This window comes from Columba livia, chromosome 8, assembly GCF_036013475.1.
Source record: "Columba livia isolate bColLiv1 breed racing homer chromosome 8, bColLiv1.pat.W.v2, whole genome shotgun sequence".
Taxonomy (NCBI): Eukaryota; Metazoa; Chordata; class Aves; order Columbiformes; family Columbidae; genus Columba; species Columba livia.
Window position 1 is genome coordinate 15,346,874 of NC_088609.1, and position 13,355 is coordinate 15,360,228.

A 13,355-nucleotide genomic window follows, 5' to 3' on the forward strand; every position below is an offset into this window, starting at 1 on the left:
CTGAATGGTGGAACATTCCAACAATCAATATTACCTGAAATTACCATCATCCAAGTACAATAAACATATGCAGTTAAGCAAAGTTAAAAAAAAATCATGGAAAATAACAGTGCACACATGTTTCTGCTCTTTCCAAGCCTCCAGTGAAAGCGCATCTGGAAATCTGCCTACTTAATTTTATCTAGAAACACTGGTTCTTAAAAGATTTCCTGTGTGGAATTGCACTTCAGGCATGCAAAAGGCATCTGCATGCCGCTTTACACAGAAGCACAACCTAAGAGGCATATGCATCCTGTTGATGTCCTTGGCTCTGTCTGCAGAAGGCAAAATTATTAAATTGGTCTCGGCACGGAACCTCTACGAATTCAATTACAGGACCTCTTTGTTTTGATTAATATGAGTCTCATGTGACTTGAGTCACAGCCTTTATGAATCTTGAATAACGGAAGTGTGTAAAGGGACATTTTTTCCTCACACAGCACTGCAAACCCAATTCTACACTGTAAGAGAGCATCACGCATCTCCAGATCCACAGAAATGAATAGTCTCAGCTTGTGGATTTAAATTAAAAAAAAAAAAAAAAAAAAAAAAATGCACTGATGGCTTCCCAGCCAATACCTGGGGAATTTTTTTTCAGTTATGCTCTTTTCTCTATACTATTCAAAGGATGCTATAGATTTTCTTCATTATTAATTGGCAAGAGGCGGCCTAATAGCACCCAGCCCCAGTCTTTTCCACTGGAAAGACTGGACCATGCTGATCTACGAAGTAGCATATCAGGCATGTTATATCACAACTTTATAAAATATTTACTTCTGCTGCTAGCAGAGAAACATGCCAACAGCTAAAAATTCATTTGTCTTCTTTTTCATGTCTCTACTATACTTCCAGTCCAAACTTTATGAACACATTTTGAAAAAAGCATTGAAGTATGACAGTGGTGAAGTTTTGAGCCTTTTAGCAGCAAAACAGAATAGGCAATGTACCCAAACATCCAGATCTTGTCACATGAAAGATTATGCAGCTGAAATAAATCATTCTGCCTCAAAGCTTTACAGCCAACTGTAGGCAGCTGTCAGCACTTTTGATTATTCTTTACGTATTTTTTCCCCAATGTGGTATAGAGTATTTACACACCAAGTAACTTAGTATCTCATTCCCTTCACTGATACAATATTTGCTGAAAATCTGACAGTGATGTCAAGCCATATACTGTAATTCAGTCACACTGTTTTCCCCCTAGCCATCTGTAATTTTTCAAACAGTAGATTAAGATATTGCTATTCTCACACATAGGTACAGAAAAAGGGAATTTGTCCAAGATCACACTGAAGATTTGAAACGAGAAAAACCTCAGGACACCTGGTTTCCAAGGCCTATCCACAAATTATACAATCACAATATTTTCCTCTGTGGAAATGAATTATTTGTGAGCTGGCCAACTTTAGTAACAGCACACATTAATTCAATATTTCTCACATTTGTGCTGTATGGCTACCTTGCAAGAATACAGTACAGGGAACTGGAATACTGTCTTTAAAAATTTACACAAAATTACGAGAATAAATACAGGCAAGTCAGACAGACTCAGTCCCTGGGAAGACCCTTCTAAAGAGCATCAGCCCTGGTATTCAGGGCAAAGCAACCACCGACATGAAAGTCTCTGGATTTTTATGAGCAACATGTTATTCTAGAATGATGATGTAAGCAGCCATAAAATAAAGTCTGAACTCTCCCCCTGTAAGATCTTATGCAAACGTATGATAGATATGACACTACAGAGGAAGAAAACAAAACAACAACAACAAAACCAACAACAACAAAAAAAAAAACAAACAAAAATGTGGATGACACCTAGTGACGATACCACTCAAATTTATCAGGCTTACAAGAGCGGTTGGTTTGGAGAAGTTAGGAGAATGCTTGTATCTCGTCTCATCAGCTGTACAGAACCACATTGTTAGGTATACATGCTGCTGCAATCCTCGTAAATTTATTATTGTCTTTTGTTTAAACTTAGAATAAGCTTGCATCAAAGTAAGGAATAGAGATAAATTAGAAAATACAAAGTTGTAAGGGAAATCAAAGAGGTACGTTGAAAATAAAAAACATTACCAATAAAAATAAAATCAATCTATAATTTACTACTAAAAGTTATCAGAATTTTCTCTCTTCAACATCCCTACTCTTTGAAAACTGATGAAGATAAAATTTTAATATAATAGTTTCCCTAGTTTTAGGTAATGAATACACATATTTTTGAATGAAACATCAATTTCCTGCAGACTTAGATTTGCAGAATGCAGCCACAAGCTATATCTAATCTAACCAAATTGCAGACTGCTGCTGAAACTACTCTATCTACTTGCACCTCCGTGACATCCGATTTTTTTATTAAGCCACTGGAGAGCCAATAGAAAGCTAATTTTATTTCATAGAAGATGATTTTTGCCTCATTCAACAACCATGTGAGTACAGAGGGATCAGCTCGTCCAGCAATGAGAGGCAGCAGGGGCAGCCAGCTCCTGAATCCATGTGCTCAGCCTCGGGCTTACTCCACAAAACGTACTCGTTGTGAACCAAGGAGCTTAAGCAGGCTACGCTTCCCTCCAAAATCTTGTTAAGTGATGTCAGCTTTGTTCCAGCCTGCCAAATATACACCTCTTTGCTCTTCTGATACTCTTGAATGCTTATGGTTTTATTCTCCCTGATACATATGGTCAGGACAGTTTCACAAAACTGCACAGAAAAGTCAACTTCAAGTTCTCACCAATCTCTTGCTAACACTGCAGGAAAGCAAGGCCCTAGCTTGCCTTCACCTTGACACGTCAGTACCCTCTGATCACACACCTTCTTTTATTTCCAACATAATGGTATATATACATTCTACTCCATCAGTAGATTCAGCAAAACTGGTAGCACTGCTAGTTATGGTATAGACAGTATGAACCAGCTATACATTGCTAGTTGTAGTTCTGCCAGGAGTATCGATGTAACACAGGGAATTAATGATAATCGCAATATTTCTCAGTCTTCAAATTCCTTAAGTCTGTATCTGCGCTTTCTTCCAAGTTCAACAGATTACCATGTGTCAGAAAGAACATATGCAAGAGACCTTGAAGAATCTCAGAACACCTATACCATATACCATGACCTTCAAAAGAAAATATTCTGTAAACTAAGAACCAGCTCATCCAATGCTCCATATGCTTGCAAAAACAGAAGCTCATGTCTTAGATGTCTGGCCATAAACAGCTGCAGAAAACAGCACTCAGCTAATTGGGAAGCACATAACACTCAAATAAATCAATCTTGCTTCCTGAGAGGAACAAACTCTGGGTTGGATGGAAGCATGCTGCAGGTTACACTCAGCTCATAGTCCGATACTGAACATAAACAAAAAGGAAAACTGCTAAATACAGTATCAAAAAACCTCTTAGATGCTTTAGTACAGGAAGAGACATGATCAAAAAGTGCTTTGCCGAGTCTTTTTCATTTTTAATAGAGAATAAATGGAATCTATAGTAATAGCAACACTCATCAAGATTTAAAACTGGAGGAAGCTGACCTCTTCTAAACAAGCCTCCTGCTTTCTCTCTAAAGCCAATCTGTCTGTTCTGTAGATACCTTGCGGAGATAGAGAAAGAAATCAGCACAGCATGAGGAAAGTCTCCAGGGACTAGAAGCACTGTCACAGGGAAAAAGAAAGTACTGCCTGATCTGCAAAGTAGCATCTGGAGAGAGGTCAAAATTGAAGGACAACTCTTCCTAGTAAGAAGCAAGGAAGGAGAAATACAAAATCTTCAGATCTTGCTCTTTTGGACAGTCGTCTACAGATTAAACACACTTACACAAAGAACATCAGTACTTCAAAGTTATTTTAAAAGCTTGTACATGCAAAAAAACTCCAGAAAGACCATCACTTGTGAAGTCCTTAAGACATCACATAACACATCAAACAAGATGGATAACACATGAAAGGTCACAGCCATTACAAAGCAGTAAACTAATCACAGAAAGCAAGCTGTGTTCAAAACTGAAATCAAACACCGAGAGAACATCATCAGCTTGTTTTTCACAACTGAAACTGGGGGAAGGGAACTAGGATGAAGTCCATCACTACTTTATGATGTTGAAATTAATGTGTTTACTGAAAATAAAAGGAACTCCTCAGTAACAAATCTTTCATAAGGAAACATTAAATCTCCCGTCCACAGCACACAAATTCGTGTAAAAGGCAGCACGTTAGTTTCTGCCAAAGAAATCACCGAAGGTACATCACCGAAGGTACGTGCCAGCCTTTCTTAAACACAGAGACTCAGCTCTGACCTACAAACTTGACTTGGAAATGAAATAGGAGGGGGTGCAAAAAAACCCCACAACACTTCAGCGAATTACAACCTCGCTAAAAAAGTAGTGCTCCCCACACAGCAAGTTACATTTTTGACATCCTTGCCTAAGGTGGATGAATTACGATATTCTCAGACTTCCAACATTCAGCATGCCAGTCACAGAACTACTCACAATGCAGATTTGATTATGTGAAATACATGATTCTTAGTATTATCTTTTCCCTTCAGAATAGCTTTGCTATTCCTGCAAACATTAAACACTCATCCTTGTTAAATATTAAAAAAACATAAAACTTAAGTTAAAAATGTTTTTGACAGTTGGATGACAGAGGAGTAATTTCCTACAAACTGAAACCTTTTTTAATGTTGCAGCATCCAGTATTACTAAAAATACTGTTTGCAACCTATTCACAACACAAATAATGTAATTAGTTATTCATATTGCTTTAACTGATTTTGACAACTTGACGAATTTCAACTGTACTTTAAATCTCTAGAGACTATAGCAATTGATGCACAAAGCCATCCAGTTAAGCAAAATAAGCAATATTTAAGACAAAATGTACTTGCTTTTCTCTGTTCATCGTCTTTGCAGTTCTGGAGTTTTTCATCGAAGAGCTAAAAGAAAGAGATACTTGTGAAAATACTGGAAGTGTTATTTTTTCAAATATTATCAGCTAGAAACACCACATTTTCAAGCCCAAAAGCATTTAATAAGACTGTAATCTTGGTCTCTGTCCATCCTCAGATTCACTCTTCTTTCATTATTAATTCCTATACCTTGTCCCCTCAGCCTGAAATCACACTTAGAAGGTGTAAAGACTTAAATACTGTCAGTGAAGTGTGGTAGATGGCTCTGGTGTGGGAGACAAAGGTAACTCCTGATCAAGTCTTTGCAGCTTAGCTTTACATTTTGGCTCTTTTGCCTACCTCCATTTGTGTTGATATGCTCTTCCCCCTCTCTGCAACTGAATTTTTGCTGAATATCCTCCATGCAATACTTGCCCATTATATCAGAATTAAAAAAATAAATAAATAAAAAAGTCCAAACCAGCAGAACTGAAGCAATTCTGAACAGCAGTTTTAACCTGCTGAGTCATGGGAAAAGTGTCCTAACCAGCAGCAAAAACTGTTTTTCTCAATAATGTGAGTACTGAGAGATGTAACTCCATCATTCCTCACCTTCCCATCTACTCTTAAAATACACATACAAAGTGCAAAAGAACTGTATTTGTACAAACTTTCTACAGAATGTTTTCACTCAAGGACAAAGAGCAGATTATCTATCACTACCGCAACAAAGTCAGGAACTATCCGCAACTGTAGTTACATATTACTTGACAAAATTTTCAAGATAATTTCTAAAATCCCATGAGCAAGACAATGACTTAATTACATTTTAAAATTAAACTTAAGTTATCTGTGCCATTTACATTAAGCTATACATGCAAAAGAATGTTTCAGCCATCGTAAACCATTTTATAGAATCTGTTTGAGTTATTCTAATTTTTTAACTCAATCCCGAGTTCTATTATGAGAGAGCCATTTTCAGCTTATTTCAGCTCTTAGCATTTAACTTTTAATTTTTATACTTCTAGTAAAAGTCTCTTTATTTCAGAAGTAGTTAGAACATATATATCACCCTAAGCCAGTGAAAAAGAGAAAATAAAATTGTATCGTCAGCAAATTTCATATGTAAAAAAGGTATGTTTTCTCTCCTTCACAGTCGGCCAGATGTGCTCTCTCTGCAACCCACATCTACCAGAACATGTGGCAAGCATAAAACATAACTCTGTCATTCTGTTGAGCTTCCTTTCAGCCAGACCTTGAAGTCCACGCTGACAAGCTGACTTTCAAAACAGTAAACACACCAGTTAAGTTACCATACCTTCAGCTGGTCTATCAAGATCTGCAAGTAAGCATCAGCCTCGGTGAGTTTTTTGTCAAAATCATGAACGCTGGGAACAAATCCTGAATCCACACCCTAGATATAAACAAATAAATAACATTCAAATATCTAATCAGAGTTTCAGAGGAGGAAAAAAGGTAACAAAAATATGGTTTTGCCTGTCAACCGACTGATAAAATGTTGCCTTGGCTCTCACCCTGTCATGTGCAAACACAAGCACACAGCTGAACACATTTGTCTTCTCTTTGCAGCTAAATCAGTAACAGTAAATTGCTACACATTTTCAGTGGGGGTATAATCATCACACACGAGTATTTCATTACTTGTAATTGAACAAATCCCCTTAAATTACACTAATTAAAGTCTCTTTGGAAAATATAAAGGAGAATTCAAGTTTTTTTTCTGAAGACTGTCTTGCAATTCCATGTTCTTACATCTCAGTTAAGACAACAAAACTATACCCCGTTGGATGACTGTTCACACTTCAAACAATGTTACTCAATGCACAGCTTCTTAGCTGAGAACTGAACTAACAAGTGCTAAATCTCTTCATAAATATGGACATACCTTTGAGCTGAAAAATTCAAAATTCTTATTCGTGGTTGCCCTAGTTCCTTTACAGCTATAGGGATTTGCATCCTTGCCACTATAGTTGATATCTTACATTTTGTTGCACGTATGCTAACAAGGACAAAGTATCAGTGCCTCGAAAATGACTACTTTTATATTTTCTTGCTTGCAAATTTGCTTCCCTTAGTAATGTAAGAGTCAAAGCATGCTTCTGCATATAACATAATCCCTACCTTTAAACCGATAAACTACGTATTAAAGACCTGAACAAACTCCCACTGGGTTACCACATCTTTAATTACAGGAAAGAAAAGAGAAAGGATTCTTCAAAAGTGATTATTTCTGACCTCATGCACATATGTTATACAAACACAATTCAGGTCTATTTATATAACAACTTTAATGTAAGCAGAACTGCAAAACAAATACTGAAGCACTCCCAGCCTAAAAAATAGTAGAATGCAAGTTAAATATGCAGGTGGAAAAAACCAAAACAAAGCACAAAGAAGCAAACATCAGTTACAGGAGAAACATAACCCTGAGAACACCACAGCAGCAACAAGACTTTCCTACAAACCTAAATACTTTCAGCTGCATTCACACTGATCTAAAATATGGTGTCTTCACTTCAAACTCTTACAAAACCATCAGCTGTGCTGTTTCGACTGCTGAGAATCTGAAGAGCCTGAATGTGTAAAGATCAGCCAGTGGGAAAAGCCATTTTCTATGGGGGAAGATGAGCAATCCATATTTATAAAATGTCACATTTAGCATAATGTTTTCTTCAACATGGTTTGCTTTGTCAGCACAGATAGTTTCTTTTATTTTTTGTATGATAATAGGCCATCATATTAAGAACTTTATTGATGGCTCTTCAGAGGCGTGAACACTTGTGTGCAATAGAGGAATGACTTGCTCTTACTTTACTCATGTCTGTCAAGATGTATGCACAGTATCGTGCACACCCTATAACTAAAAGCCACCTACTGACCCGAGAAGATATTATTCTTTATTCATTTGCCAAATCTGAAACTATGCTGCATAATAACACCCAGATCTTGACAACAGTTCTACATGAGTAAATCTATCCATACAGACTAGTTTGTAAACCTCTAGCCTATAGCAGACCGTCCACACCGGACAAATTTAGAAATAGTGTTTAGAAACAAGGAGGAGGAAGGTGAAGAGAAGAAACCAACCAGTGTGACTAGGCCAAGAAATTAAGAAAAGACAAAAAGCACCCAGTGTAAAAAAGTTATCAAAAAGAAACTAACAGGCAGAAGGGAGAGTCCTCTCAACCAAGAAACTTTTGACACTCCCTTAAACTAGTGAAGTTTAAATTACACTCAAACTAGATATGAAGATGTATTAAATTAGTATTCCATTTCCTTGTTGAAAACAGAATTGTCTGCACAGAGCGCAGCCAACACTATCACTTGTGTAAACGGTCTGGCATGTCCAGCTAAAAAACTCTGGAGGTCAGGTTTCACATATCAAAACTGCATGAACTATGCAGAAAATTTCTGCTAAGGATACTGTGTGCAGAAATATATTTTATGGTGGAAGTTATCTGTACACCGCATCAAAATACTGATTTTTATTTCAGTCATCAGTCTCTGACTAGTAATATGTAACAATCTGGTATTTTTAGTGGTGGCTTAAAGATAAAGAGCCATTCTTAAATTTCAGCTTCTTAGCACTAACAGAAAAGCTGATTAAAACATTTAGTGTTACAGCTGAGTGGACATCAACATCAAACAGAGTGAAAACTGGGACCTAAGTTCTATTAGAAAGTTAAAACTTCAATCAACATAAAGAGAAAGCCATATACCCAAGTATAGAGTCAAACTGACAGAGCACAGAAACGAGACACGAAAATAATTCTGAAAAGAAACACAGGTACTTAAAGCTGTAGCACTTCACTAGTTTGCTCTTGGTTTGTATAAAGACAGTTTAGATGAAATTTGATAAGCTACTGAGCAAATTTACTTAGTCTGTGTCATATGAGATTAGGTTCATAATCTTAATTTCTCACATGATTTTAAAATTGAAAACCAGAAGATAACTGGAAAGTTAAAACCATTGAGATTAACAGCAGAACAGAGAAAAAGCACTGTATAAATAGAAAACAATAAATATTTCAAACCCAGGACTAATTTAGAAACAAAAGATACACAAAACACAGATTTACATTAAAAAAAAGTCCTTATTTCTTCGTTATGTGGTCACCCAAAGACACAATAGAGGAAAAAAGGGGATCCTTCCTCTTTCTTCCCTCCCCTACCATGTAAGAAATGAGGCTTCAAAAGAAAGGGCTGAGCAGAGTCAATGGAATGGCATTTAACATCTTGTTAAACATGTAAATTAGGAAACTGTACATCTGAACTGCCAATGAAATTTTTACCAGGAACTTGCATTATATGCTGCTCACCTATTCATGGGCTGATAAAAGAGGTTGCCTACAGATACTGTTGAACGTCCACCCTCCGAGGGCAGAGTTCAAAACTCAACTGGATTTGAGCCCAGATAACCTGGTCTAACATAGAAGTTGGTCTCACAGGAGAAGGCGCTCAGACCAGGTGACTTCCAGAGGTCTCCTCTAGCTGAAGTTATGCTGCGATTCTAAAATAAGTATCTTCAACTTACCAAAAGTAACAAGAACCCAGACTATTTTAGATCTTCAGAAATACATTGATTCTATCCTACTGTCAGTACCAGTCCAAAGTAATATAATCTGGTTGTCCATTGAATAACCAGAACTATCGGTAAGTGTACTTTACTTCCCTCATATAACAACTACTCTGTGTTCATGCAGGTTTTAAGGAATTATCAGTTATATTATCAGATGAAATATCTGCAGAAATAAAAAATTTATAGAACTTCTCAAAACAATACATTTGGTATCTGACTCCTCCTCACAAAGAAACCCGTATTTGATAACATCTCTAGAGAAAAGAGAAAAAGGTAACACAGCGTTCTTTCCCTCACCCCTTCCTCCCTCCTACAACTTCTGGAATGTCCCCTTCAGGACGCCCTGCAAAATTATTCCCTTTGTACACAACCCTATTTTTGGAGAGGTTAAACAGGAGGGTGACAAAACATACACCAATTAAAAATACATCTTATGAGCCTTATTTCCATTACAGAACTTCTAGCACTAAGGGATTTTCTATGTTTTTTACTTGTCCTCCAAATTAGAAGTTACGCATATCACTAATGCATTTGTATTCAAAACTTGTCCATGCTGAGAAGTAATTCCAGACTAATTTAAACTAGTTCTTTCAAACTAGGATGTGATGAAGAGATTGCATCACCATCGGAAGAAACATACCAGAAAAAATTCAAATTTACTTCTCAAATAAAAGCATTACAACAATGACCTCTGTGGAGAAGGAAGAGTAATGAAGGCAGGGAAACAAAGAACAAGGTAGAGGCGACAGGAAAGACTTGACAAGAGCTGTTCATGTAGAATCACTTTACTGGGGGATGAAAAGAGAAAGCTGTACAGAGCGGACTTCATTATCTTTTTGAAGATACTTATGCTGTATTCTCCATCTAATTAGGATTCCAAGTCCAACCAAAAAAATCTTGTGGAAGTTAGTTTAAAGAAGTAAACAGGAGTGTTTTCGCTCCATCTACAATACCTCTCCAGAACATATGCCCTCCCTACAGCATGTTTGATTCTATCCAGTAGGACATGGCCTGTAAGAACCACTGACAGAAAACTAGAGTAAAACAACAAATAGACTAGTAAGCTACTAAACAATGGCACCTTATTGTCTTTTTATCTGTGGCTAAGACAACCATATTTTTTCCTCTGCTAGATTTTTAAGCAATATTTAAAGCTCAAAATGTAAATGTCTCAAGTTTAAAAACAAATGTATGACTTTCTGCAAGGCCTTCCAAACAGTCAGAATACTGCACTTCAGGGGTGGAGGGGAAGTATTTCTGCTTTGTGAAACACAAAATGCTTAGCAAAGACTGCGTAGCTACAGATATTATCAGGTCTTCTAGGAAAATAGAGTTCAAAAACCAGAAGGATTTACACACAGATGTAAAATTCTGTGTTTAAAGCACAGGTTACAATTCTGAAACCTCACAAATACTAAGTATATCCTAGACTCTCATCCATTTACCTACATAGTATATTATGGGTGTAGATAAGGCACATGCACTAAGGTGCTTATTCACTATCATAGTTACTTTGTTAGCAAAACCTGGAAAACAGCAGCATGTCTAATAACTCTATGCCCTTCCACCAGCACTTGAAACACATCTAGATTGGATATACACTTAATCCAAAAGAACCTCATCAGAAACAGTGTTGGAAAGCCGGTGAGTAACAATATAATATACTTACGAGAAACTTATAAGAAAGTTTTACTCTTTCTCTCTTGCTGGCAGCTTTAGAAAGGTCACCAAAATCCTGGTTAATGTGATACTATGTGAACTGCTACTAGCAACAGTTTCACAAACACTTTACACAGGCGCAAGGGAACCACAAACCAAGCAGTTCCCCTGTTGTTTATTCTCACTCTGCTCTTTGAGTCAGCATAAACATTTACCTTGCCAAATAATCAACTCAATGTGGAAACTAATCCAGGTTAAAACTAAACTTGGACAGGGAGGGCAGCAGGAAAAGTAGTTTCAATTTGGGCCAGTACTGAATCCAGTTCCAAATTCAGCTACTCTTGGGGCACTGCTGCTTCCCTTTCGCTAGGAGAAAGAAGTGAGACGCGACTCCTGCCAGCAGTGGTACCAGCTCTTCAGTGCTGGTGAAACCGACGTGCAACTTAGTATTTAAGCCATTGTATCACTCTTCACAGCAACCATCTCAGATCCACTTCTTAGAATATAGTTTTCTTACTCTAATATTTGCTACTTAGGAAGTAAACATCTTGTTTAAATTATGGAGATATCAAGCTACAGAGCTTTTATTATTATTATTTTATTCATTTCACTTTTATGGTGGTAAGAAATAGCCCAGCTTTGTACTGACAGTCATTTCAGTTCCTGTATCTCTACACTAGGTCTACTTAGAAGCTGAAATATTTTGGGGCATCACCTGAAGAATTTTCACAAATTTGAGCAAGAAATCCTTCACAACTTACAAGTATATAAAACTCTCTATTGTGCATTATCACTGTCTTATCTACTCAGAAAGCACAAAAGACATCTTATTTGTAGAATACAAAAGTTTCAGGTTTATATTTTTATTTATTTATTAGATCAAGTAGGTAGGCAGTTGTCTTTTACACAGTTCCCAACAGCCTCTTTAGTCACCACTTTAAGACACCAAGATGCTCTAGCAGCACTAGAATGGCAGAAGGGAAAAGTCCATTATTCCAAGACATGGGATGTAAGGCAAGAATGTGTGTGAAAGCTTTCTCTAACAGGGGGAAGAAGGGGGAGCAAAGCTTATCCCTTCAGTTCAGGGTGAGCATGACTCCTATAGACAAGACCCTAACACTACCAGAACACAGGCACATGTCCAGGCATCTAGAATTTTTAAATTTATTATTTTACTTAATTCCTTTAAGGCTCGAGAACAATATACTTACAGGGGTTTTTTAGGTAGATTCATATTTTAACAGTGGTCTTGCACTTTTCAGATAAAAAACTAAAGTTACTGTGTTGCTGTTGACCTAAAAGAGATGAGCTATCTTCGAGTGGTGTGAGAATTCCAGAACCAGAAAGTACATGTAGCATCAAGGTGCCACTTGAAAGACAGATGAGTAAAGCAGGACACTTATGCCAAAGAAGACTAGAAGCACTTCCTCTCTGGATGGGATTGCTGGTGGACATAAGATGCTGCTGAGGAACAAAAGAAAACTTGAGATAACTTATCACCCTCCTACCTCTGCCCAGACAAACAAGAAACCTAAGCCACAATTAACCCTCACCCGATGCACACCCTTCCCCTTTATCTCTTGTGGGTATGAGGCAACTGATGTGCTGCCACTGATCTGGGAATGCCACAACATCATTTTGGGAAGGGTAAGGGGATAAACACTGGCAGGTTCAGAATGGTACTTCCAATACTATCACACCATCTACCGTTCAAGGACTTTTCAACAGACAAAGCTAACACCAGAAGAACTAGGCATGTTTTTAGTAATGCCTTTGACATAAGAACATACAAAAACACAGCAAGCAGAACAACAGAATTCAGTTTCAACGTTCGGAGAAATTAGATTACAAGTGTTTCATTCAATATAACATTACTAATTGTCAGCCCTCTGGACAGCTGGGACCCCTTTACTCATTCTATATATTTATGACTCAGTCTTCCTCAGTTCCTTGATTGTAGCTCATTCTTGCAAGTTTAGGTTGCAGAAGGGAGAGAGGAAGTGTGTGTAATTATTTGCAACTGTTTCAAAAACACTTCCATTATAAAGACTGAAGGACAACACAGTAGGACATTTAGGTAAAAATAAAATTAGCAAGACTAATCAGACTACAGAACACCCAGACATCACTTAACCTCTCCACCCTGCATTAATCCTTTCTGATTTGATTCACAC

The 13,355-nt window shown here is 37.2% G+C and overlaps 1 protein-coding gene across 5 annotated transcripts in view; it reads right to left on the minus strand.

Moving 5' to 3' along the window:
- Nucleotides 1-13,355, minus strand: part of OSBPL9 (oxysterol binding protein like 9) — a 60,814-nt gene that overhangs the window by 19,557 nt on the left and 27,902 nt on the right. For all 5 annotated transcript variants that reach the window (XM_065071061.1, XM_065071060.1, XM_021294923.2 and 2 more), the window contains 2 exons: nucleotides 6,241-6,336; nucleotides 4,923-4,970 (listed from right to left, as the gene is read on the minus strand). In XM_065071061.1, coding sequence (XP_064927133.1) covers nucleotides 4,923-4,970; nucleotides 6,241-6,336 — 144 coding nt within the window. The remainder of the gene's footprint in view (nucleotides 1-4,922; nucleotides 4,971-6,240; nucleotides 6,337-13,355) is intronic.